The sequence below is a fragment of the Salmo salar genome, chromosome 18 (assembly GCF_965601325.2).
Source record: "Salmo salar chromosome 18, fSalSal1, whole genome shotgun sequence".
Classification (NCBI taxonomy): Eukaryota; Metazoa; Chordata; class Actinopteri; order Salmoniformes; family Salmonidae; genus Salmo; species Salmo salar.
The window spans coordinates 72,751,656-72,774,182 of NC_138308.1; the positions used below are offsets into that span (position 1 = coordinate 72,751,656).

Genomic DNA, 22,527 nt, shown 5'->3' on the forward strand with positions numbered 1-22,527 from the left:
TTTTGAGCCCCGTGGGCAGGTGTCCCTTGGGTTGGTGCCTTTCTGCCAAACACTTCTCCAAAACCAATGTGGGCACAAAAAGACTGACATCATCACCAGTTTCACACACCTTTGAAAAAAATTCCATAAATGGCTTTATTTGATTGAAAAGTGAATTCCTTTCTTTTTTTAAAGCAGAGGTACAGTACAAAGAATAAAACCACAACTGTAAGAAAAAAAAATTGTTTCATTGCAATTTATTGTACAAACTTTGGAATTTGGACAGCGCAGCCTGGACAAAAGCTACATGTTGATTTGTGGCGATCTTTCCATCACTAGATAGATATGCTAGTAGGATGCCATTGCCATTTAGACTCTTAATGGTGTTGAGACGTACTTTTTGCTTGTAGATGTTAAAATTTAGCAGGCTCAAGTGATAAATCATGTAACCTAGTCGGACAACGCTCCACCCATGCTAGTTATTTTGTAAATTGTGCCAGAAATAATTTAACTTTCTCTGCTAGTTCTTCACTGGGCAGACGTGAGAGAGGATAGTGTTTATCATGTTCTTAATGATCGGAGGGTGCGGGTGGATGTTGTGTGGGAGGTGGTGGGCAAGGGTCATCTCCCAGGCATCCACTAACTTGATATTCAGGCCCCTGAACATGGCCTTGATCACCCCGTCCAACTGAACCGAAAACCAGTCACTGACGATGAGGCTCTCTTTTAGGCTTTGGGCCCGGAGGTTTGCCGAGCGCACCACTACCACAGTCCCCGGAGCCCGGTTCAGAAGCCGCACCACCGCCCTTCGAATGTGGCGGAGTCGACGAATGTAAACCTGCACAGGGAAGGAAGAGAAATGGGCCCAAACACTGATGACTACAACAGTGTCTGAGCCACCGGCCAGGCCATCCAGCTCATTAGCTACATAGCGCAGCTGACTGATGCTGAGAGGGGTCCAGGTGATGGGGGGGCCATGGCTGCGGTACTTCAGCAGGATATTGTGGGGGATGTCCACCGCCATGAATGGCCCTGCATTCACAGGACTTCGAAGGTTGAAATCCTTCAACTCTGTGACAGAGAGAGAGGGAGATTAATGTTGCGAGATATATATGACAGAAGCCATGATTACACCTTGCATAAACATGGTTGTTGCCATCGCGATCAAGATTTGATCACTATCTGATTGAGATTTGTTGTCTACCCTTAATTAAATATGTCTCTTCTCTGCCCACTTCGTCCGTATTTTGACCAGATTTCCTGGTCCCGACCTGTATGCAAATTAATTGAACATGCCTTGGACCTCCCGTTATGACACAAGCTGTGTAAATCGACAGAAAACAGCACACTTTTATAGACAATAGTTTTATACTCTCATCATTACAGCCTACTTTTGTTATCCAACGATTTCATTTGCGATAACCGATAACCCCAACCTGTCCACAGCCATACAAGTAAATATTCAGCGAATCTCTCCCATCCCTAAAAAAGTCACCACATCTGGATATGTGTATAAAATACAATTATTGCACAGTATAAATAAAAAGGACACAAACTCAGTGCCTCTTTGCTTGAAGTCATGGGGTCAAACGTTTCGGGTAGCCTTCCACAAGCTTCCCGCAATAAGTTGGGTGAATTTTGGCCCATTCCTCCTGACAGAGCTGGTGTAACTGAGTCAGGTTTGTAGGCCTCCTTGCTCGCACATGCTTTTTCAGTTCTGCCCACACATTTTCTATAGTTTTGAGGTCAGGGCTTTGTGATGGCCACTACAATTCCTTGACTTTGTTGTCCTTAAGCCATTTTGCCACAACTTTGGAAGTATACTTGGGGTCATTGTTCATTTGGAAGACCAATTTGCAACCAAGCTTTAACTTCCTGTCTGATGTCTTGAGATGTTGCTTCAATATATCCACATAATTTTCTTCCCTCATGATGCCATCTATTTTGTGAAGTGCATCAGTCCCTCCTGCAGCAAAGCACCCCCACAACATGATGCTGCCACCCCGTGCTTCACGGTTGGGATGGTGTTCTTCGGCTTGCAAGCCTCCCCCTTATTCCTCCAAACATAACGAGGGGCATTATGGCCAAACAGTTCTATTTTTGTTTCATCAGACCAGAGGACATTTCTCCAAAAAGTACGATCTTTGTCCCCATGTGCAGTTGCAAACCGTAGTCTGGCTTTTTTATGGCGGTTTTGGAGCAGTGGCTTCTTCCTTGCTGAGCGGCCTTTCAGGTTATGTCGATATAGGATATAGATACTGTGGATATAGATACATTTGAACCTGTTTCCTCCAGCATCTTCGCAAGGTCCTTTGCTGTTGTTCTGGGATTGATTTGCACTTTTCGCACCAAAGTACGTTCATCTCTAAGAGACAGAGCGCGTCTCCTTCCTGAGCAGTATGACGGCTGCGTGGTCCCATGGTGTTTATACTTGCATACTATTGTTTGTACAGATGAACGTGGTACCTTCAGGCATTTGGAAATTGCTCCCAAGGATGAACCATACTTGTGGAGGTCTACCATTTTTTTTCTGAGGTCTTGGCTGATTTCTTTAGATTTTCCCATGATGTCAAGCAAAGAGGCACTGAGTTTGAAGGTAGGCCTTGAAATATATCCACAGGTACACCTCCAATTGACTCAAATGATGTCAATTAGCCTATCAGAAGCTTCTAAAGCCATGACATATTTTTCTAGAATTTTCCGAGCTGTTTAAAGGCACAGTCAACTTAGTGTATGTAAACTTCTGACCCACTGGAATTGTGATACAGTGAATTATAAGTGAAATAATCTGTCTGTAAACAATTGTTAGAAAAATTACTTGTGTCATGCACAAAGTAAATGTCCTAACCAAAACTGTAGTTTGTTAACAAGAAATTTGTGGAGTGGTTGAAAAACAAGTTTTAATGACTCCAACCTAAGTGTATGTAAACTTCCGACTTCAACTGTATGTACATGAAGGCAGGGTAAAGTGACTAGTCATCAGGATAGATACTAATAAGGCATTTGAGGTAGATATGTACATGAAGGCAGGGTATAGTGACTAGGTATCAGGATAGATAATAATATGAGTAAAATAAAGAACAGATCAGCAGCAGCAAATGACGATTATGGAAAGTGTGTGTGTGTGAGAGTGTGTGTGTGTAATGTGTACGTATGTGTGTTTGTGTTATGTCGGTCTGCGTGTGTGTTATGTGTGTATGTGCGCATGTAGTGCATGTGAATATGTGTGGGTTTTGTTTAGGAGTGTCAATGTAATGTGTGTATATAGTCTAGTGAGTGTGTATATGGTTTGCACATATAGTCTAGTGTGTGTGCGTAGGGTTAGTGCAAAATAGAGTCAGTGCAGATAGCTAGGGCACCATTAATTGACTATTTAGCAGTCTGGCAATTTAGCAGTCTGATGACTTGGGGGTAGAAGCTGTCTCAGAGTCTGTTGGTCCGAGAGCCGATGCTCTGGTACCGTTTGCCGGATGGTAGCAGAGTGAACAGTCTATGGCTTGAGTGGTTGGAGTCTGATATAGAGGTCCTGGATGGCAGGGAGCTCGGCCACAGTGATGTTCTGGGCTGTCCACATTTGCCATACCATGTGGTGTTGCAGCCTGTCAAGATGCTCTCGATGGTGCAGTTGTAGAACTTTTTGAGGATCCGAGGGCCCATGCCAAATCTTTTCAACCTCCCGAGGGGGAAGAGGTGCTGCCGTGCCCTCTTCACGAATGTGTGAGTGTGTGTGGACCATGTTAGGTAGTTAGTGATATGGACGCCAAGGAACTCGAAGCTCTCGACCTGCTCCACAACAGCCCTCTATAAACGGATCTACAGAGAGAGAATTTGAACGCACCTGAAACAGCTGAGTTTGAGATGTAATAGGTTTGGCAAACAGCACTCACCTGGCAAGAAGTTGGTGAGGAACTCATAGTACTGTCTAACGGTGGAGTCTCCGTACATGTACACAACCTTGCCCTTCAAACACTGAGTAATGGCAGTTCGATCATTAAACTGGCGCATCACGACATCACCCAGGGACTGCCATGACCCTTGGAAGTAATACCCAGAGGGAGTGGTCCTGACAGGCGCTGGCTTTGCATGGCTGCTTTCCACCTCTGGTTTGTCTGAAATACGAGAGGAAACATGATGCACCAGCTACCAGCACTTTACATACACTCTCAGATTTGTCTTCACACTGCAACAATTTTTCCTACCTTTCTTCTTAGGCAGCACAGTGACACTGTCAGACCCCTTAGCCTGAATACGTGTTTTGAGGTTTACGCCACTAAAAAGTAAAATAATAATTTGAAATGTTTAAAAGCAAGCAATAACAATCACCTGAACAACATTCTGTAATTGTATATTGCAAAAAAGGCTGCATAGGTCTAAGGTAAAAATGCTCATTGCCACACACACTATTTTTTACGCCACACTAACCTCTGGAAGAGCAGTGCTTCTTTGTCGGTTATCAGATCTTTCTGGTAGCCTGCCTTGAAGTGGTTGATCCGTGTGTCACAGCTCAGCAGCTGCTTAGGCTTGTAGCAGTACCAGGGTTCACCCGTGTGGGGGTCTGTGTAATTGCACAGCGGCTCCTGGTTGGTCGGCAGACAAAGGTTACACATTGTGGTCTCAGACAGTAATCCACCACGGAAAAGGCTCTTGTAAAGCACCCGGTTGGGCCGTTCTTCACGTAAGTTTCGTAGAACAGCAACTGCCTCACTAGGATGAACCAGTGTCACCTCCACTTGTACGGACCCCTCCCACAGTAACAGAAAAATGGCAGAGTAGGTCCCATTCTGGTGGTCCAACACCTGTCCTGCAACGCCCGCCCCCAGCTCTGGGGAGTGCAGCCTAGCCAGCAAGAAGTCCCCACCATGGCTCTTGGGACGTCCCTGGAAATCTTTCATAATGACCAGAGACTCCAGCTGGTCCCCCACGTGCCACTCTCTCCCACCCACTGCTGGCAGCACTGCAAACAGGCTGTGCGCAGGGTCACTGGTCTGTTCTAGGGGTGTAGACATGGACCTGGGCGGAAGCTCTGGGCAGGCAATGGACTCCAGGAGGTCATGCTCCTCCAGAGCCTCCTCAGGTGTGCGCTCCTGGCCCTGGCCCAGGTGGTTACAGCTTTGATTGTGGTCCAGGGGAGTAGGGCCCTCTGAGTGGTTGCTGCATAGTTCCCAGATGCATAGGTCCAACTTCCACTGTGGATGAGAGTAGAGATCACTGAGGGGAAGAAGGTCGTAGAGTAACGCAGGTAGATTGTGATGGAAGTAAGCTTGGACTTGTACTGGGGGAAGATCACTTTCCTCCTCACCTCCAGAATGCTGATGTTGCGGAACAGGAAGAAGACGCCTGACAGGGTCAGCAGGAGGAAGATGCAGACATATTTGGACAGGCACTTCCACATGGCCCCAGTCTCCAGTCCCCTTTATATGGACACATAGAAGCTAGTAACTGTTAACATGCTTCTCCAATTACCTTAGCTGTATTTGATATCCCAAAACACGGTGTGCGTTTATCAGACCTAGACTAGACCCCATACAAAGTCATGTTGATCTGGGCGAGGCACACCAGATTAAGAATTTCATCTTCATTTCATATTTTCCCATGTGACTATTGCTTTACCCCTTTCGAACGCAAGCGAGCAGAAAAAAAGTTGATCTTCTTGTAAAAATACTATAACAACCTAGCCTCACCAAAAAAACGTACATTTATTGACTACTAAGCCATGTACATAAACCATGACTTTCCATGATGACAATATTTATTTAAAGCTCCCATTAGGCTAATGTCTCTTCTATTCAACTTGATTGCGGATCCTGCAGCACTGACAGCTATGGATCAGGTGACAAAAGCATTCGTTTTGATTGACTGTTGCTTACAACTAGTTTCACAAAGTATAAGTTTTTGCAGCTGGATGCAACCAAGTTGCAGAATAATTGCTTATCAGTTGCTTGGGGTGTTACATGAAGCAATCTAAATACAACATAGTTGCAAGCAACTAAATGTGCAGGATAGCTGTAACAAATCAGATCGTACACCGGTTAAACTATCTGATTAAACCTTTTTTTTCTCCTACAATATTATCTTGTGATTTCACAAGCCTCTGGCTGCTGGTGGGCGAGGCTGGAGGTGTCCCAGGAAAATAATACTTGTGACGCCACATGGCAAGAGTCGAGAACACAGGTAAGCACCTTTACAGTCTATTGTGAAAGAAGCACATAGACCTGGAAGATGACCCAGATTACATGGACATAGCCATGGCACACGTCTGCAGCCATGAAGTGCTTTGAAAGGCTGGTCATGGCTAACATCAACACCATCATCCCAGAAACCCTAGACCCACTCCAATTCACATACCGCCCCAACATATCCACAGATGACGCAATCTCTATTGCACTCCACACCGCCCTTTCACACCTGGACAAAAGGAACACTTACGTGAGAATGCTGTTCATTGACTACAGCTCAGCGTTCAACACCATAGTGTCCACAAAGCTCATCACTAAGCTAAGGACCCTGGGACTAAACACCTCCCTCTGCAACTGGATCCTGGACCTCCTGACGGGTCGCCCCCAGGTTGGAAGGCTTAGGCAACAACACATCTGACACTCTGATCCTCAAAACAGAGGCCCCTCAGGGTTGCGTGCTTAGTTCCCTTGTGTACTCCCTGTTCACTCACGACTACGTGGCCAAGCATGACTCCAACACCATCATTAAGATTGCAGATGACACAACGGTGGTAGCCCTGAACAACGACAACGATGAGACAGCCAATAGGGGGAGATCAGAGACCTGGCAGTGTGGTGCCAGAACAACAACCTCTCCCTCAACGTGATCAAGACAAAGGAGATGATCGTGGACTACAGGAAAAGGAGGACCAAGCACGCCCCCATTCACATTCATTAGTGGAGCAGGTCAGGAGCTTCAAGTTCCTTGGTGTCCACATCACCAACAAAACTATCATGGTCTAGACCCACCAAGACAGTTGTGAAGAGGGCACGACAACGCCTATTGCCCCTCAGGACACTGAAAAGATTTGGCATGGGTCCTCAGATCCTCCAAAACTTCTACAGCTGCACCATCGAGAGCATCCTGACTGGTTGCATCACCACCTGGTATGGCAACAGCTCGGCATTCGAACGCAAGCTGCTACAGAGGGTAGTGCGTATGGCCTAGTACATCACTGGGGCCAAGCTTCCTGCCATCCAGGACCTCTATACCAGGCGGTGTCAGAGGAAAGCCCTACAAATTGTCAAAGAATCCAGCCACCCTAGTCATAAACTGTTCTCTCTGCTACCACACGGCAAGCAGTACCAGAGCGCCAAGTCTAGGTCCAAAAGGCTCCTTAACAGCTTCTACCCTCAACCCTCAGCTTCTACCCCCTGCTGTACAGTTAATCAAATGTGGTACAAATCATTCCTTAAGTTCTAGAACTCAGCTGAATCTGGTAATGAATGCTATGGCTGTTGAACAAGTCGAGGAGACTAAATTACTTGGCGTTACCTTAGATTGTAAACTGTCATCGTCAAAACATATAGATTCAACGGTTGTAAAGATGGGGAGTGGTCTGGCCGTAATAAAGAGATGCTCTGCTTTTTTGACACCACACTGCAAAAAGCAAGTTCTGCAGGCTCTAGTTTTGTCTAATCTTGATTATTGTCCAGTCGTGTGGTCCAGTGCTGCAACGAATGACCTAGTTAAGCTGCAGCTGTCCCAGAACAGAGTGACTGTAGCGGGGTGCGTAATTGGCGGCAGAGAAGTCAGGCGCAGAAGAGCAGAACTGGGTAATAACCGGAGATTTATTAAGCAAAACCAACGGCATCCAGAACACCAAGATAAATGGGCACAAAAATAACCCGTTGTGCGCTCACAGGGAACGTGCACAAGCACTACAATAAACAATCCCACACAAAGACATGGGGGGAACAGAGGGTTAAATACACAACAAGTAATTGAGGGAATTGAAACCAGGTGTGAGGAAAAACAAGACAAAACACATGGAAAATGAAAAATGGATCGATGACGGCTAGAAGACCGGCGACGCCGACCGCCGAGCGCTGCCCGAACAAGGAGAGGACCCGACTTCGGCGGAAGTCGTGACAGCGACACATTTTGCTCTTCATTGTAATCAGAGGGCTGATATAAATATGATGCATGCCAGGCTATCTTGGCTAAGAGTTGAGGAGAGACTGACTGCATCACTTCTTATTTTTATAAGAAACATTAATGTGTTGAAAATCCCAAATTGTATGCATAGTCAACTTACACACACCTCTGACACACACACTTATCCCACCAGTCATGCCACCAGGGGTCTTTTCACAGTCCCCAGTCCAGAACAAATTCAAGAAAGCGTACAGTTTTGTATAGAGCCCTTATTGCATGGAACTTTCTTCCATCTCATGTTGCTCAAATAAACAGCAAACCTGGTTTCAAAAAACGTATAAAGCAACACCTCACGGCCCAACGCCTCTTCCCTATTTAACCCAGATAGTTTGTGTGTATGCATTGATATGTAGGCTACGTGTGCCTTTTTAAAAATGTATGTAGTTCTGTCCTTGAGCTGTTCTTGTCTATTGATGTTCTGTATTATGTCATGTTTCATGTTTTGTGTGGACCCCAGGAAGAGTAGCTGCTGCTTTTGCAACAGCTAATGGGGATCCTAATAAAATACCAAATACCAAAATACCAGGCTTATTTGCATTGACCCCCAGTTTTTCTTTACACTGCTGCTACTCACTGTTTATTATCTATCACTTTACCCCTACCTACATGTACATATAACCTCAATTTCCTTGACTAACCTGTACCCCCTCACATTGACTCTGTACCAGTACCCCTTGTATATAGCTTTGTTATTGCGTTACTTTCTTACTTTAGTTTATTTAGTAAATATTTTCTTAACTCTTATTTTTCTTAATTGCATTCTTGGTTAAGGACTTGTAAGTAAGCATTTCATGGTAAGGTCTACACCTGTTGTATTCGGTGCATGTGACAAATAATATTTGATTTGATTTATTCTCTCTTGAAATAGGAGTTACCTCATTCCTTGAGTTTTTAGCCTAGGCCAGTGGTTCCCAAACTTTATAGCCCTTCAAACATTCAATCTACAACTGCGTACCCCTCTAGCACCAGGGTCAGCGCACTCTCAAATGTATTTTGCTATCATTGTAAGCCTGCCTCACACACACACACACGCTATACGATACATTTATTAAGCATAAGAATGCGTGTGAGTTTGTCACAATCCGGCTTGTGGGAAGTGAAAAAGAGCTGTTAAAGGACCAGGGCACAAATAATAATAATAATAATAATAATAATAATAATAAATATTTTTACTCTTACATATAAAACCTTATTTGTTCATCAAAAATCGTGACTAACTCACCACAGGTTAATGAGAAGGGTGTGCTTGAAAGGATGCACATAACTCTGCAATGTTGGGGTGTATTGGAGAGTCTCAGTCTTAAATCATTTCCCACACACAGTCTGTGCCTGTATTTAGTTTTCATGCTAGTGAGGGCCGAGAATCCACTCTCACATAGGTACTTGGCTGCAAAGGGCATCAGTGTCTTAACAATGCGATTTGCCAAGGCAGGATGTTCTGAGCGCACCCATATCCAGAAATCTGGCAGTAGCTTCTGATAAAATTAAATTTTCACAGAACCACTTGTTGCAATTTTGATGAGGCCCTCTTGTTCAGATATCGATAAGTGGACTGGAGGCAGGGCATGAAAGGGATAATGAATCCAGTTGTTTGTGTCGTCCGTTTCGGGAAATTACCTGCGTAATTGCGCACCCAACTCACTCAGGTGCTTCGTTATATCACATTTGACATTGTCCGTAAGCTTCCTTTGCACACAAAAAATACTACAATGATGGAAAGACCTGTGTGTTGTCCTTGTTAATGCAGACAGAGAAGAGCTACAACTTCGTAATCATAGCCTCAATTTTGTCCCGCACATTGTATATAGTTGCCGAGAGTCCCTTTAATCCTAGATTCAGATCATTCAGGTGAGAAAAAACATCACCCAGATAGGCCAGTTGTGTGAGAAACTTGGCATCATGCGAGCGGTCAGACAAGTGAAAGTTATGGTCAGTAAAGAAAACTTTAAGCTAGTCTCTCAATTAAAAAAAAACCTGTCAATACTTTGCCCCTTGATAACCAGCACACATCTGAATGTTGTAAAAGTCCATTTGATGTCACAAAGCTGTGCTGTACTTTAAAAATATCCTCTCCTATTGTCCTGGTTTCCAGTGGTTTGCAGAATTAATTGACCTCCCATAAATGTAACGGACATATACCAGGAGCTGTGCCAGGCCCGCCACGTCTGTTAACTCATCCAGCTGTAACGCATAGAATTCACTGGTTTGTATGCGAAGCAGTAATTGTTTCAAAACATCTCCTGCCATGTCACTGATGCATCGTGAAGCAGTGCTGTTTGATGAAGAAATTGTCTGTATAGTTTTATTTGCCTTTTCCCCCAGCATTGTCCCAGCCATATCTGGGGCAGCAGGAAGAATAAAGTCCTCCACAATAGTATGGGGCTTGCCTGTCCTAGCCACTCGGTAGCTCACCATATAAGACGGCTCGAGTCCCTTCTTATTAATAGTATCTGTTGCGTTGTGTACATGTCTTACTACTCGAAAGTCATCGGAATTCTCGCCAAAAAAACCTCCTGTTGCTTATTTTTCAAATTGGCATGTTTAGTTTCTAAATGTCTGCACAAGAGTGAAGGTTTCCTGCGAGAGAGTAACGGATAATGTGATTGGATGTTAATTATTTGACTAGGCTACCTGTATTTGACATTGTGTTGTTATTTCGCTGAACACTAGATGGTTTAATTTTATTTTTTTGCAGTGAATCGAGGTCTTTCTCAGGTGAGAAAAAAAACATCACCCAAATGTATAGCCTTGTTGGAAAATCTAAATGGACTGTTTGAAAATTTGAATCAGATTTTTATTTGGCGTACCCCCGACGGCATTGCGCGTACCTCAGTTTGGGAATAGCCGGCCTAGGCTATATGCCTATGATCGAGATCAACACAGGTACAGTAGGCGGCATTGTTTTCAAATAGGTAGCACATTTGTCAAATAAACCATAGCCGAGCCGCCCAATACAATTGCTAGCCATACAACTTAACTTAGCAAAGTAGGGAAGATCATAAAAATTCCTCTAATTCCCTTTCTACAAATGACCCACTCAATCTCTAGACAAGATCTGATTCACTCAATACCCATGCACTTTGTTTGAACCTTTTGATAAAATCGTCTGTAAGCAACAACGGTAATACTGTCAAGAAAAATTACATTGACAACGTGATGTAATTCTGAAACACAACCCAGCTAATAAATGTAGAATGTAGTAAATTTATGCATTGCTACAATGTTCTCTCATGACCACTATAGCCTATACATAACGCTGGCTTGCAGTTAAACTTATCAACCCTAAATAGACACTTTCTAGCATTACATTTCAGAATTCCAGAGGTAACAGTGCACAATTTAAAAGCTAATTTTACCAGCATTGCTCCGCATAGAGGTCAAGCAAATACACTTCCTAATTTGACAAGCAACAGTACAGTTGAAGTCGGAAATGTACATACACCTTAGCCAAATACATTTAAACTCAGTTTTTCACAATTCCTGACATTTAATCCGAGTAAAAATTCCTTGCCTTAGGTCAGTTAGGATCATCACTTTATTTTAAGAATGTGAAATGTCAGAATAATAGTAGAGAGAATGATTTATTTCAGCTTTTATTTCTTTCATCACATTCCCAGTGGGTCAGAAGTTACATACACTCAATTAGTATTTGGTAGCATTGCCTTTAAATTGTTTTACTTGGGTCAAACGTTCCGGGTAGCCTTCCACAAGCTTCCCACAATAAGTTGGGGGAATTTTCGCCCATTCCTCCTGACAGAGCTGGTGTAACTGAGTCAGGTTTGTAGGCCTCCTTGCTTGCACATGCTTTTTCAGTTCTGCCCACACATTTTCTATAGGATTGCGGTCAGGGCTTTGTGATGGCCACTCCAATTCCTTGACTTTGTTGTCCTTAAGCCATTTTGCCACAACTTTGGAAGTATGCTTGGGGTCATTGTCCATTTGGAAGACCCATTTGCGACCAAGCTTTAACTTCCTGACTGATGTCTTGAGATGTTGCTTCAATATATCCACATCATTTTCTTCCCTCATGATGCCATCTATTTTGTGAAGTGCATCAGTCCCTCCTGCAGCAAAGCACCCCCACAACATGATGCTGCCACCCCTGTGCTTCACGGTTCGGATGGTGTTCTTCGGCTTGCAAGCCTCCTCATTTTTCCTCCAAACATAACGATGGTCATTATGGCCAAACAGTTCTATTTTTGTTTCATCAGACCAGAGGACATTTCTCCAAAAAGTACGATATTTGTCCCCATATGCAGTTGCAAACCGTAGTCTGGCGGTTTTATGGTGGTTTTGGAGCAGTGGCTTCTTCCTTGCTGAGCGGCCTTTCAGGTTATGTCGATATAGGACTCGTTTTACTGTGGATATGGATACTTTTGTACCGGTTTCCTCCAGCATCTTCACAAGGTTCTTTGCTGTTGTTCTGGGATTGATTTGCACTTTTCGCACCAAAGTATGTTCATCTCTAGGAGACAGAACGCGTCTTCTTCCTGAGCGGTATGACGGCTACGTGGTCCCATGGTGTTTATACTTGCATACTATTGTTTGCACAGATGAATGTGGTACCTTCAGGCATTTGGAAATTGCTCCCAAGGATGAACCAGACTTGTGGAGGTCTACAAAAGTTTCTCTGACTTCTTGGCTGATTTCCTTTGATTTTCCAATGATGTCAAGCAAAGCGTCACTGATTTTGAAGGTAGGCCTTGAAATACATCCACAGGTACACCTCCAATTGACTCAAATGATGTCAATTAGCCTATCAGAAGCTTCTAAAGCCATTACATCATTTTATGGAATTTTCCAAGCTGTTAAAAGGCACAGTCAACTTAGTGTATGTAGACTTCTGACCCAATGGAAATGTGATACAGTGAATTATAAGTGAAATAATCTGTCTGTTAACAATTTTTGGAAAAATGACTTATTGTAACGCCCTGGCCATAGAGAGGGGTTTTTAGTTCTCTATTTTGGTTAGGCCAGGGTGTTACATGGGTGGGCGTTCTATGTTTATTTTTCTATGTTGGTTTGTTTCTTTGGTTTGGCCGTGTGTGGCTCTCAATCAGGAACAGCTGTAGATCGTTGTTGCTGATTGAGAGTCATACATAGGCAGCCTGTTTTTCCTTTGGGGTTTGTGGGTGATTGTTTTCTGTTTAGTGTGTAACCGGACAGAACTGTTGCTGGTCGTTTTGTTTATTTTGTAGTGTTCATGCGATTCATTAAATCCTTTATGATGAACACATCCTCCGCTGCACCTTGGTCTCATTTTAACGACGGCCGTTACACTTATGTCATGCACAAAGTAGATGTCCTAACCGACTTGCCAAAACTATAGTTTGTTAACAAGAAATTTGTGGAGTGGTTGAAAAATGAGTTTTAATGACTCCAACCTAACTGTTTGTAAACTTCTGACTTCAACTGTATATGCTCGTGGCCACTCGCGTCTGTTTTTCTCTCATTCACTCCCATGCATTCTATTTCCAGGGTAAGCACACTCGTTCACAGACATATTAACAAACAATCATTAACAAACCAAGTTAAGTTAGACTTGTAAGTGACACTTACTGTCGTGTGTGTCGGGATTTTGTTACCCTCTGTCTTTCAATGTGCAATTTGAAAAAACAAACAAAGCTTGACCAACAGTGCATTCGGAAAGTATTCAGACCCCTTTACTTTTTCTACATTTTGTTACATTACAGACTTATTCTGAAATTGATTAAATTGTCCCCCCCCCATCAACCTACATACAATACCCCATAATTGTCATGACTCCCGCCGAAGTCGGTCCCTCTCCTTGTTCGGGCGGCGTTCAGAGGTCGACGTCACCGGTCTTCTAGCCATCGCCGCTCCACCTTTTCATTTTCCATTTGTTTTTTTCTTGTTTTCCCGCACACCTGGTTTACATTCCTTCATTACTCTATGTGTATATTATCCTCTGTTCCCCCCATGTCTGTGTGTGGTATTGTTCATTGGTTACGTGTGTGACGCTACAGGCTGGTTGTGCGCCGGGTATTGTTGTACCCGTGGTTCTGTATTTTGTACCATTTTGTGTATTTGTGCGCTATCGCTTTTTTCCCTTGGGCCGGAGTGTTGAGACGCAGTTGCGTCCGGCTGTTTTTCCTCTGCCTTAATAAAGCGTGCATGTTTACTCATCTCTGCTCTCCTGCACCTGACTCCCTTCGACCAGTTGCGCCCACTGTGACAATAATGACAAAGCAAAAACAGGTTTTTAGAATATTTTGCAAATGTGTGTGTGTATGTGTATATATATATATATATATATTAAAAACGTACATTTATATTAGTATTCAAACCCTTTACTCGGTACTTTGTTGAAGCACCTTTGGCGGTGATTACAGCCTCGTGTCTTCTTGGGTATGACGCTACAAGCTTGACACACCTGTATGTGGGGAGTTTCTCCCATTCTTCTCTTTAGATAATCTCAAGGTCTGTCAGGTTGGATGGGAAGCGTCGCTGCCAGCTATTTTCATTTGGCTGTGTGCTTAGGGTCGTTGTCCTGTTGGAAGGTGAACCTTCACCCCAGTCTGAGGTCCTGAGTACTCTGGAGCAGGTTTTCATCAATAATCTATGTACTTTCCTTGATCCTGACTGGTCTCCCAGTCCCTGCCCCTGAAAAACAGCCCCACAGCATGATTCTGCCACCACCATGCTTCAACGTAGGGATGGCACCAGGTTTCCTCCAGACGTGACGCTTGGCATTCAGGCCAAAGAGTTAAATCTTGGTTTCATCAGACCAGATAATCTTGTTTCTCATTGTCTGAGAGTCTTTTTGTGCTTTTTGTCAAACTCCAAGTGGGCTGTCATGTGCCTTTTACTGAGGAGTGGCTTCTGTCTGGCCACTCTACCATAATAGCCTGATTGGTGGAGCGCTGCAGAGATGGTTGTCCTTCTGGAAGGTTCTCCCATCTCCACAGAAGAACTCTGGAGCTCAGTCAGAGTGACCATCGGGTTCTAGGTAACTTCCCTAACCAAGGCCCTTCTCCTCCGATTGCTCAGTTTGGCCGGGCAGCCAGCTCTAGGAAGAGTTTTGGTGGTTCCAAACTTCTTCCATTTCAGAATGATGGAGGCCACTGTGTTCTTGGGGACCTTCAATGCTGCATAAATGTTTTGGTACCCTTCTCCAGATCTGTGCCTCTGACACAATACTGTCTCGGAGCTCTACGGACAATTCCTTCGACCTGATGGCTTGGTTTTTACTCTGACATGCGCTGTCAACTCTGGGACCTCATATAGACAGGTGTGTGCTTTTCCAAATCATTTCCAACAAATTGAATTTACCATTGGTGGACTCCAATAAAGTTGTAGAAACATCAAGGACGGTCAATGGAAACAGGATGCACCTGAGCTCAATTTCGAATCTCATAGCAAAGGGTCTGAATACTTAGGTAAATAAGGTATTTCTGCTTATTTATTTTTTTATAAATTAGTAAACATTTCTAAAACCTGTTTTTGCTTTATCATTATGGGGTATTGTTTGTAGATTGATGAGTATTTTTTTTGTATTTAATCCATTTTAGAATAAGGCTGTAATGTAAAAACATGTGAAAAAAGTCAAGGGGTCTGAATACTTTCCGAATGCACCTCCCATTATCATTGGGTAGGATAGGCAGCTAGGTTAAATTTGAGCCCAACCCTTCATGTTTCATGTTAAAATCATCTAACAATTAACATTATTGAGCAACACAATCCATTTTAGAAATGTTGGTATAATTTGGATGCGAAACATGCTAATATATGGGATACTGATTTACATTGGATTTTGGGCACACACAAATAATAAAAAGTTAACATTTGGAGATAATGGTTTGTTTTGTAATTTGGGTGACATTTTCCCTTTAAAGAGGCTATACATACAGTTACTCAATACATCATTTTTGGTTATTGAACAGATATTTCACAGCCGTTTAAATTGTACAATGATTCTCTTCACTATACTTGTTTTGTCACATAAACTGAAACCAGGCAAACACTTAATAATCCATACAACCAGGAAAGGCCTGAGCAATTCCTTTATTGTACTTTAACCTTCTATTTATATTTCTTGAAATCAACTTGTATTCATACATGCATAATGTACCATGTGTAGTCCTCTGTTACCTGATTTAGCCACAGAATCCTTGTAGCGAAGACGGACCAAAAGAGCGCTACTGACTGACTGGGTTGTCTGCTGCAATCTTGTTATTGTTTAATTCAATTACTATTTAATGCGAACTGTAATAGTAGAACAACCGAACCGGACGATGTTGATTCGAAGGTGGAAAGGCGCAATCATGTCCAATGAGGTTACTAGGTGAAAGTGTGAGAGCAGGTCTCTAGACTTGAATGTAATTATTATTTATATGTTGATTTAGGCTTTCGCCAGACTGGGCAAAGCACACATTACTGTTGTATTGTATCTGAGATCAAATCACATTTTATTGGTCACAAACATATTTAGCAGATGTTATTGTGGGTGTAGTGAAATCCTTGCGTTCCTAGCTCTTCTGGGTAATGACAACATCACTGTCTTTTGTTTTACCTTCCTACACGCCTCTCAGGCCAGTGTTTACAGTACATTTGGTACTGTGTGATTAGAATATAAGGGTCTGATACAGAGAAGACGATTTAGACATTTTTCTCTGCTTCTGTGCTGAATGATATTCTCCCTGTTTGCAAAAAAACTTGGAAAGCAGACTGATTTGATTGACTTTATCAACGACTGCTCTCCTTTTTGATTCACCTGGAAATTCCTGTTACACTCATGGATTTCAGTTAGTATTGACTGCTATATGAGTGTAATAAAAACTAACTTGATGGATTTTTAAGGTATTGACTGTATGGGCATTTTCTGGAACAATCTGGAAGATTTTCTGCTATTCAATGTTAATTTCATCTAATGATATACAGCTAACCCATTTAATCTTGAAGAATAACTTATAATGCACCGTGATCTTAATGTCTTACCCTGTCATAACCCAAAATAAGGTTCTGTCATGAGAACATCTATTCGGTTGACATCACATTTCATTGAACATAACATGTGAATGATAATTTAGTATTGTTGTTTAGGCTCTGCTCCTTGAGGTGGTCCCAACATTAGGAAGGTGCTCAGCTAATCAAACTCAGCTTGCCAAATTATAACAGGGTTTTTCTGGATAAAAAAATGGGTTTAGGTGGAGGGTGTGACAATGGGGGCGGTCAGCGTGGCAGAATTTTTGAGAACGTAGAGGCCCCCCATCTCGTCGGTGTAGAGATATTTTCGAATTTTAAAGCTAATTTCCTGCAATTCTACACATTTTTACATGGAGCTGAGAGAAAATGTTGAAGTTTGAAAGCAAATTTCTTGCAATTATATACATTTTGCCATGGTTAATGGTGTGTTCTTTTGCTCAAACATATATAAATATAAAAATCAATACTGCTAAATTCATTGTTTTCGGGAATTTTCAATTCACCCTGTCTATCTTTTATTTTGGTGATTGTTAGTCCTCAAAGATTATTTATTTAAACATATAGGTCCATTATATTTTCTACTATCCTATATCTAGTTTTAGTTGTTTAAGTTTACAGTGAAAGTGTTTTTCCATCCTAGCCTGAAAAAAATGCTTAGGCGGCCCACCCAAGGATTACAAGGGCAGAACTATCCCTGTACAGGGAGGGAGCAGAGTTTCCTGCTATCCCTGGATAGGCAGAGGAGTAGACATAAAAGCAGATGGAGACTACTGTGGTTGGCAGCAATGCGAAGGATAATATTTGCTTGACATCATTTGCTGACTGGTCCAACTGAATGAAAAACCAGTATGTGTGTTGTTCTATGTTGTTCTGTACAATGCCTAGTTTCTTCTTGAGGGCAACCAATGTCAGTGCAATCACCCCAATCCAGAGCACACAGGTAGTGAAAGCAAACAGGTATAGAGTTTTGTTTAAGTCGTTTGGGATGGTGATTGTCTGGTTGTAGCTCCCATTGGTGATTGTCTGGTTGTAGCTCAATGAAATGTGATGGTTTTGTTGTGATGGTTTGGTGATGGTTTGGTTGTGGCTTGTTTTGGGAAATGAATTGAGTGAATTTCCATTAAAAAAACAAAACAAAAGCTGAACAGTCTCAACAGCCAATTATCACAGGAATATAGTAGTCAAAGTGTTTGGGATTAAAATAAATGTATAATTAGACACATGTTGTGAATGTTATGACACAAGTAGGAGAAAGACATGGCCCTTTTCCGTCACTTTAGAAATGCTTCCTTCCATCCTTGTTGATATTTACAATCACATACAAATCTGTGATTATCTTAACAAAAATATACATTTAAAAAGTAGTTGAAAAAGGTCCACGTGTGTCTGAATTAGGGATCTCACACACCAGTTATGATCCGGCAGATCAGAACACGATCAGAACACGAAGCAGCAGTTCTGCGCCTCAGTTTGGGTCCTCTGCAGGAAGGCAATCATAACCAGTAACATCAGGACCAGAGCCAAACATCCGATCACTAATAGGTAGCTACTGTAGGGATAAAGGGCTGGACGGGGCCGTCGTTGAAGTACAAACCACCAAGAGATAGAGAGGTGAAGGAAGTTTAGGAGAGTCGCTGTTGCATTATGGCGATGCATATCGTTTTTGTGCATTTGATTTGGAAGTAACTTACTTATGATAATGTGGATCAAGGGGATAATTACACTGATACTAATAATGACAACTAGTCTAATCATTATAATGATCAATTCTGGGGAAAACATGACAAGGCTTATGTTACAGGCTTTGGTTTTTCTATTTCTATTTCGAGGTTGGCCCTTAGCACGTTGGGCGCACCGATTGGTGTCACCTCTTTAGTCAGTATGTGTTACACCTGTGCTGGCTTGTCATCTCGTTAGTCAGAAAGTGCTGGCAGTGGGCTTGAGAGATGTGAAGGGTTAACACCTTTAGTTGGTGCTCCCTATTTGACTTTTTTTTTTAAACGATCCTTTATCTGATCTTCCTTGTTTTTGTTTTGCTCCACTTGTTGGTTTGCTTCCTGTCTAAGTTTTGTATGGGTTTTATTTAGTTTGCCTCTTCTTGGGCAAATTTAGTGGGTGCTTATGGTGGGTGTCTTAGGGCCCAGTTATTGCTAGGCATCTTTCAGTGGACACCCCCATGAGTGTTTTTCAGAACCCCACCTGTTTTGTTTTGGTTGTTGTTAGTAACTGTTTGTTAGTTCCCCCTTGGCGTTCACATGCCACTTCTGGGCAAGACGATTGGCCCAGTATCTCAAATTGTCATTCCAGTTACACTTCGACAAGAGATACTGAGGTTGGCTCACGATAGTAGTATGGTAGGTCAACAAGACATATGTCCGTATTTTGCATATGTAACAGTGTAGGTTCCGTCCCTCTCTTCGCCCCAACCCGGGCTCGAACCAGGGACCCTTGCACACATCAACAACTGACACCCCACGAAGCATCGTTACCCATCGCGCCACAAAAGCCGCGGCCCTTGCAACGCAAGGGGAAACCCTACTTCAGGTCTCAGAGCGAGTGACGTCACTGATTGAAATGCTATTAGCGTGCACCACCGCTAACTAACTAGCCATTTCACATCAGTTACACTCACCCCCCCCCCTTTGACCTCCTCCTTTTCCACAGCAACCAATGATCCGGGTCAACAGCATCAATGTAACAGTGTAGGTTTCATCCCTCTCTTCACCCCAACCCAGGCTCGAACCAGGGACCCTTGCACACATCAACAACTGACACCCACCGAAGCATCATTACCCATCGCGCCACAAAGGCCACGGCTCTTGCAACGCAAGGGGAAACCCTACTTCAGGTCTCAGAGCGAATGACGTCACTGATTGAAATGCTATTAGCGCGCACCACCGCTAACTAACTAGCCATTTCACATCGGTTACACATAACTGATTTTGTCCTTGTCTGAAACAGGATGTTGAAAGGAAGCTTTTTAGACGACAAAGACCCTTTTGGTCTCTGCAGGAAATGTTGAGCAACCTGTGGGGTACTTTTCAAAGGAATTGGCCATATAAAACAACTGTACTTGACTATCGAGAAGGATGACGCTCGCTTTGGTACTGGCTCTTCAGCACTGAGGTTCATGCATCGGTCTCTACCCCTCTGGTGGTCTATATCGATCATAACCCTCTCGTTTTCCTGCAAAAGACGAGCTCCAATAATTGCTGACTCCTTTTCTGGAGTCTCATATTGCAGGAGTTTCCCCTTGAAATCAGACATGTCCTTGGTAGGGACTTGGTTGCTGATTGTCTTTCAAGGGTGGGCTTTGTTTTGCTTTGTTTAGCCAGTGTGTAGCCCTGGCACACATTTTGTTTTGACTGCATGTTTTGCCCTATTGGAGATCAGTTGGCACTCCCTATTTTGATTTGTAAAAAAAACTTTCTGACCATCACTTTTTTTGTTTTGGTTTGCTTCCTGTATCTAAGTTTGGTGTGGGTTTTGTTTGGTTTGCGCTTAGTGGGACTATCATTTGTTTTTCAACAGGACAATGAACCAAAACACACCTCCAGGCTATGTAAGGGCTATTTGACTGAGAAGGAGAGTGATGGAGTGCTGCATCAGATGGAGGGTCAGCAACTTTAGCTGGCGCTCCCTATTTGATTTCTAGAAAACATTCCTTTGTCTGATCTTCATTACAGACAGACCTCTCCCCATCTTTATAATTAATTCATACAGCCAGCTGGAAAAATCCCAGATTGTGCAGCAGTCTACAATACATGAGAAAAATCAGCACATGGGGAACTTGGCCTGTGGTTTATCAAGTTTGTGAGGTTGATCTGTATGTCCCACATTTTCACACAATGCTGCACCAATAATAAACAGTTTGAGTTAGCCTGAACCTTGATAAGGCAATTGCAAACAACAACAAGAATTTAACTGCGATTTTCTTGAAAAAATATAACGTGAGATTACACAAACCTCCATGCGAAAATAATATTGATTGCAATGAAAATAAACCTCGGAGATCAGAGTTGGGATCAATTCAATCAATTCAGGCGATCCAGAAAGTATTCACAACCTTTACTTTTTCCACATTTTGTTTTGTTACAAAGTGGGATTAAAATTGATTTCATTGTAATTTTTTGTCAATGATCTACACACAATACTTTGTAATATCAAAGTGGAAGACAATTCTTTCTTTTTTTATTATGAAAAATAAAACATATTTTTCTTAGATAAGAAATTCAACCCCCTGAGTCAATACATGTAAGAATCACCTTTGGCAGCGATTACAGCTGTGACTATTTCTGACACCTGGATTGTACAGTATTTGAATTTATGTATTATTCAAAATCTGTCAAGTTGGTTGTTTATCATCAGCCATTTTCAAGGCTTCCCATAGATTATTATTATTTTGTATTTTACCCCCTTTTTTTCTCTCCAACTTTCAATCTTGTCTCATTGCTGCAACTCCCCAATGGGCTCGGGAGGCGAAGGTCAAGTCATGCGTGCTCCAAAATCCACCAAACTGCGCTTCTTAACACCCGCCCACTTAACCTGGAAGCCAGCTGCACTAATGTGTCGGAGGAAACATTGTTCACCTGATGACCGAGGTCAGCCTGCAGGCGCCTGGCCCGCTACAAGGAGTTGTTAGAGCGTGATGAGCCAAGTAAAGCCCCCCAGGCCAAACCCACCCCTAACCCAGATGACGCTGGGCTAATTGTGCACCGCCCTATGGGACTCCTGATCACGGCCGGTTGTGATACAGCCCGGGATCAAACCCGGGTCTTTAGTGACGCCTCTAGCACTGCGATGCAGTACCTTAGACCACTGCACCACTCAGGAGGTCCCCGGTTTTTCAAGTAGATTTAAGTCAAAACTGTCACTTGGCCAACATTCAGTGTTGTCTTGGTAAGCAACTGCAGTGTATATTTGGCCTTGTGTTTTAGGTTATAGTCCTGCTGAAAGGTGAATTTGTCTCCCAGTGTCTGGTGGAAAGCAGATTGAACCAGGTTTTTCTCTAGGATTTTGCCTGTGCTTAGCTCTATTCCATGTCTTTTTATCATAAAAAAAACGTCCTAGTCCTTACCAATGACAAGCATAAACATAACATGATGCAACCACCACCATGCTTTAAATTAATGAAGAGTGGTACTCAGTGATGTGTGTTGGATTTGCCCCAAACATTAAGCTTTGTATTCAGGGCATGAAGGTAATTTCTTTGCCACATTTATTGCTGTTTTACTTTAGTGCCTTATTGCAAACAGGATGCATGTTGTGTACAGGCTTCCTTCTTTTCACTCTGTCAATTAAGTATTGTGGAGTAACTACAATGTTTTCTCCTAGCACAGCCATGAAACTAACTACACCGAACAAAAATATAAGCGCAACATGTAAAGTGTTGGTCCCATGTTTCATGAGCTAAAATAAAAGATCCCAGAAATGTTCCATATGCACAAA

At 42.8% G+C, this 22,527-nt stretch overlaps 1 protein-coding gene across 1 annotated transcript; it reads right to left on the reverse strand.

Moving 5' to 3' along the window:
- Positions 1–159: 159 nt before the first annotated feature.
- Positions 160–16,530, reverse strand: LOC106577737 (NXPE family member 3). Its single transcript, XM_014156059.3, has 6 exons — positions 16,246–16,530; positions 5,279–5,390; positions 4,402–5,165; positions 4,179–4,249; positions 3,867–4,088; positions 160–1,050 (listed from the first exon to the last, which is right to left on the reverse strand). Exons 2-6 carry the CDS (start codon positions 5,369–5,371, stop codon positions 500–502), a joined length of 1,701 nt encoding a protein of 566 aa, XP_014011534.1. The 5' UTR covers positions 5,372–5,390; positions 16,246–16,530; the 3' UTR covers positions 160–499.
- Between the last annotated feature and the right edge of the window lie 5,997 nt (positions 16,531–22,527).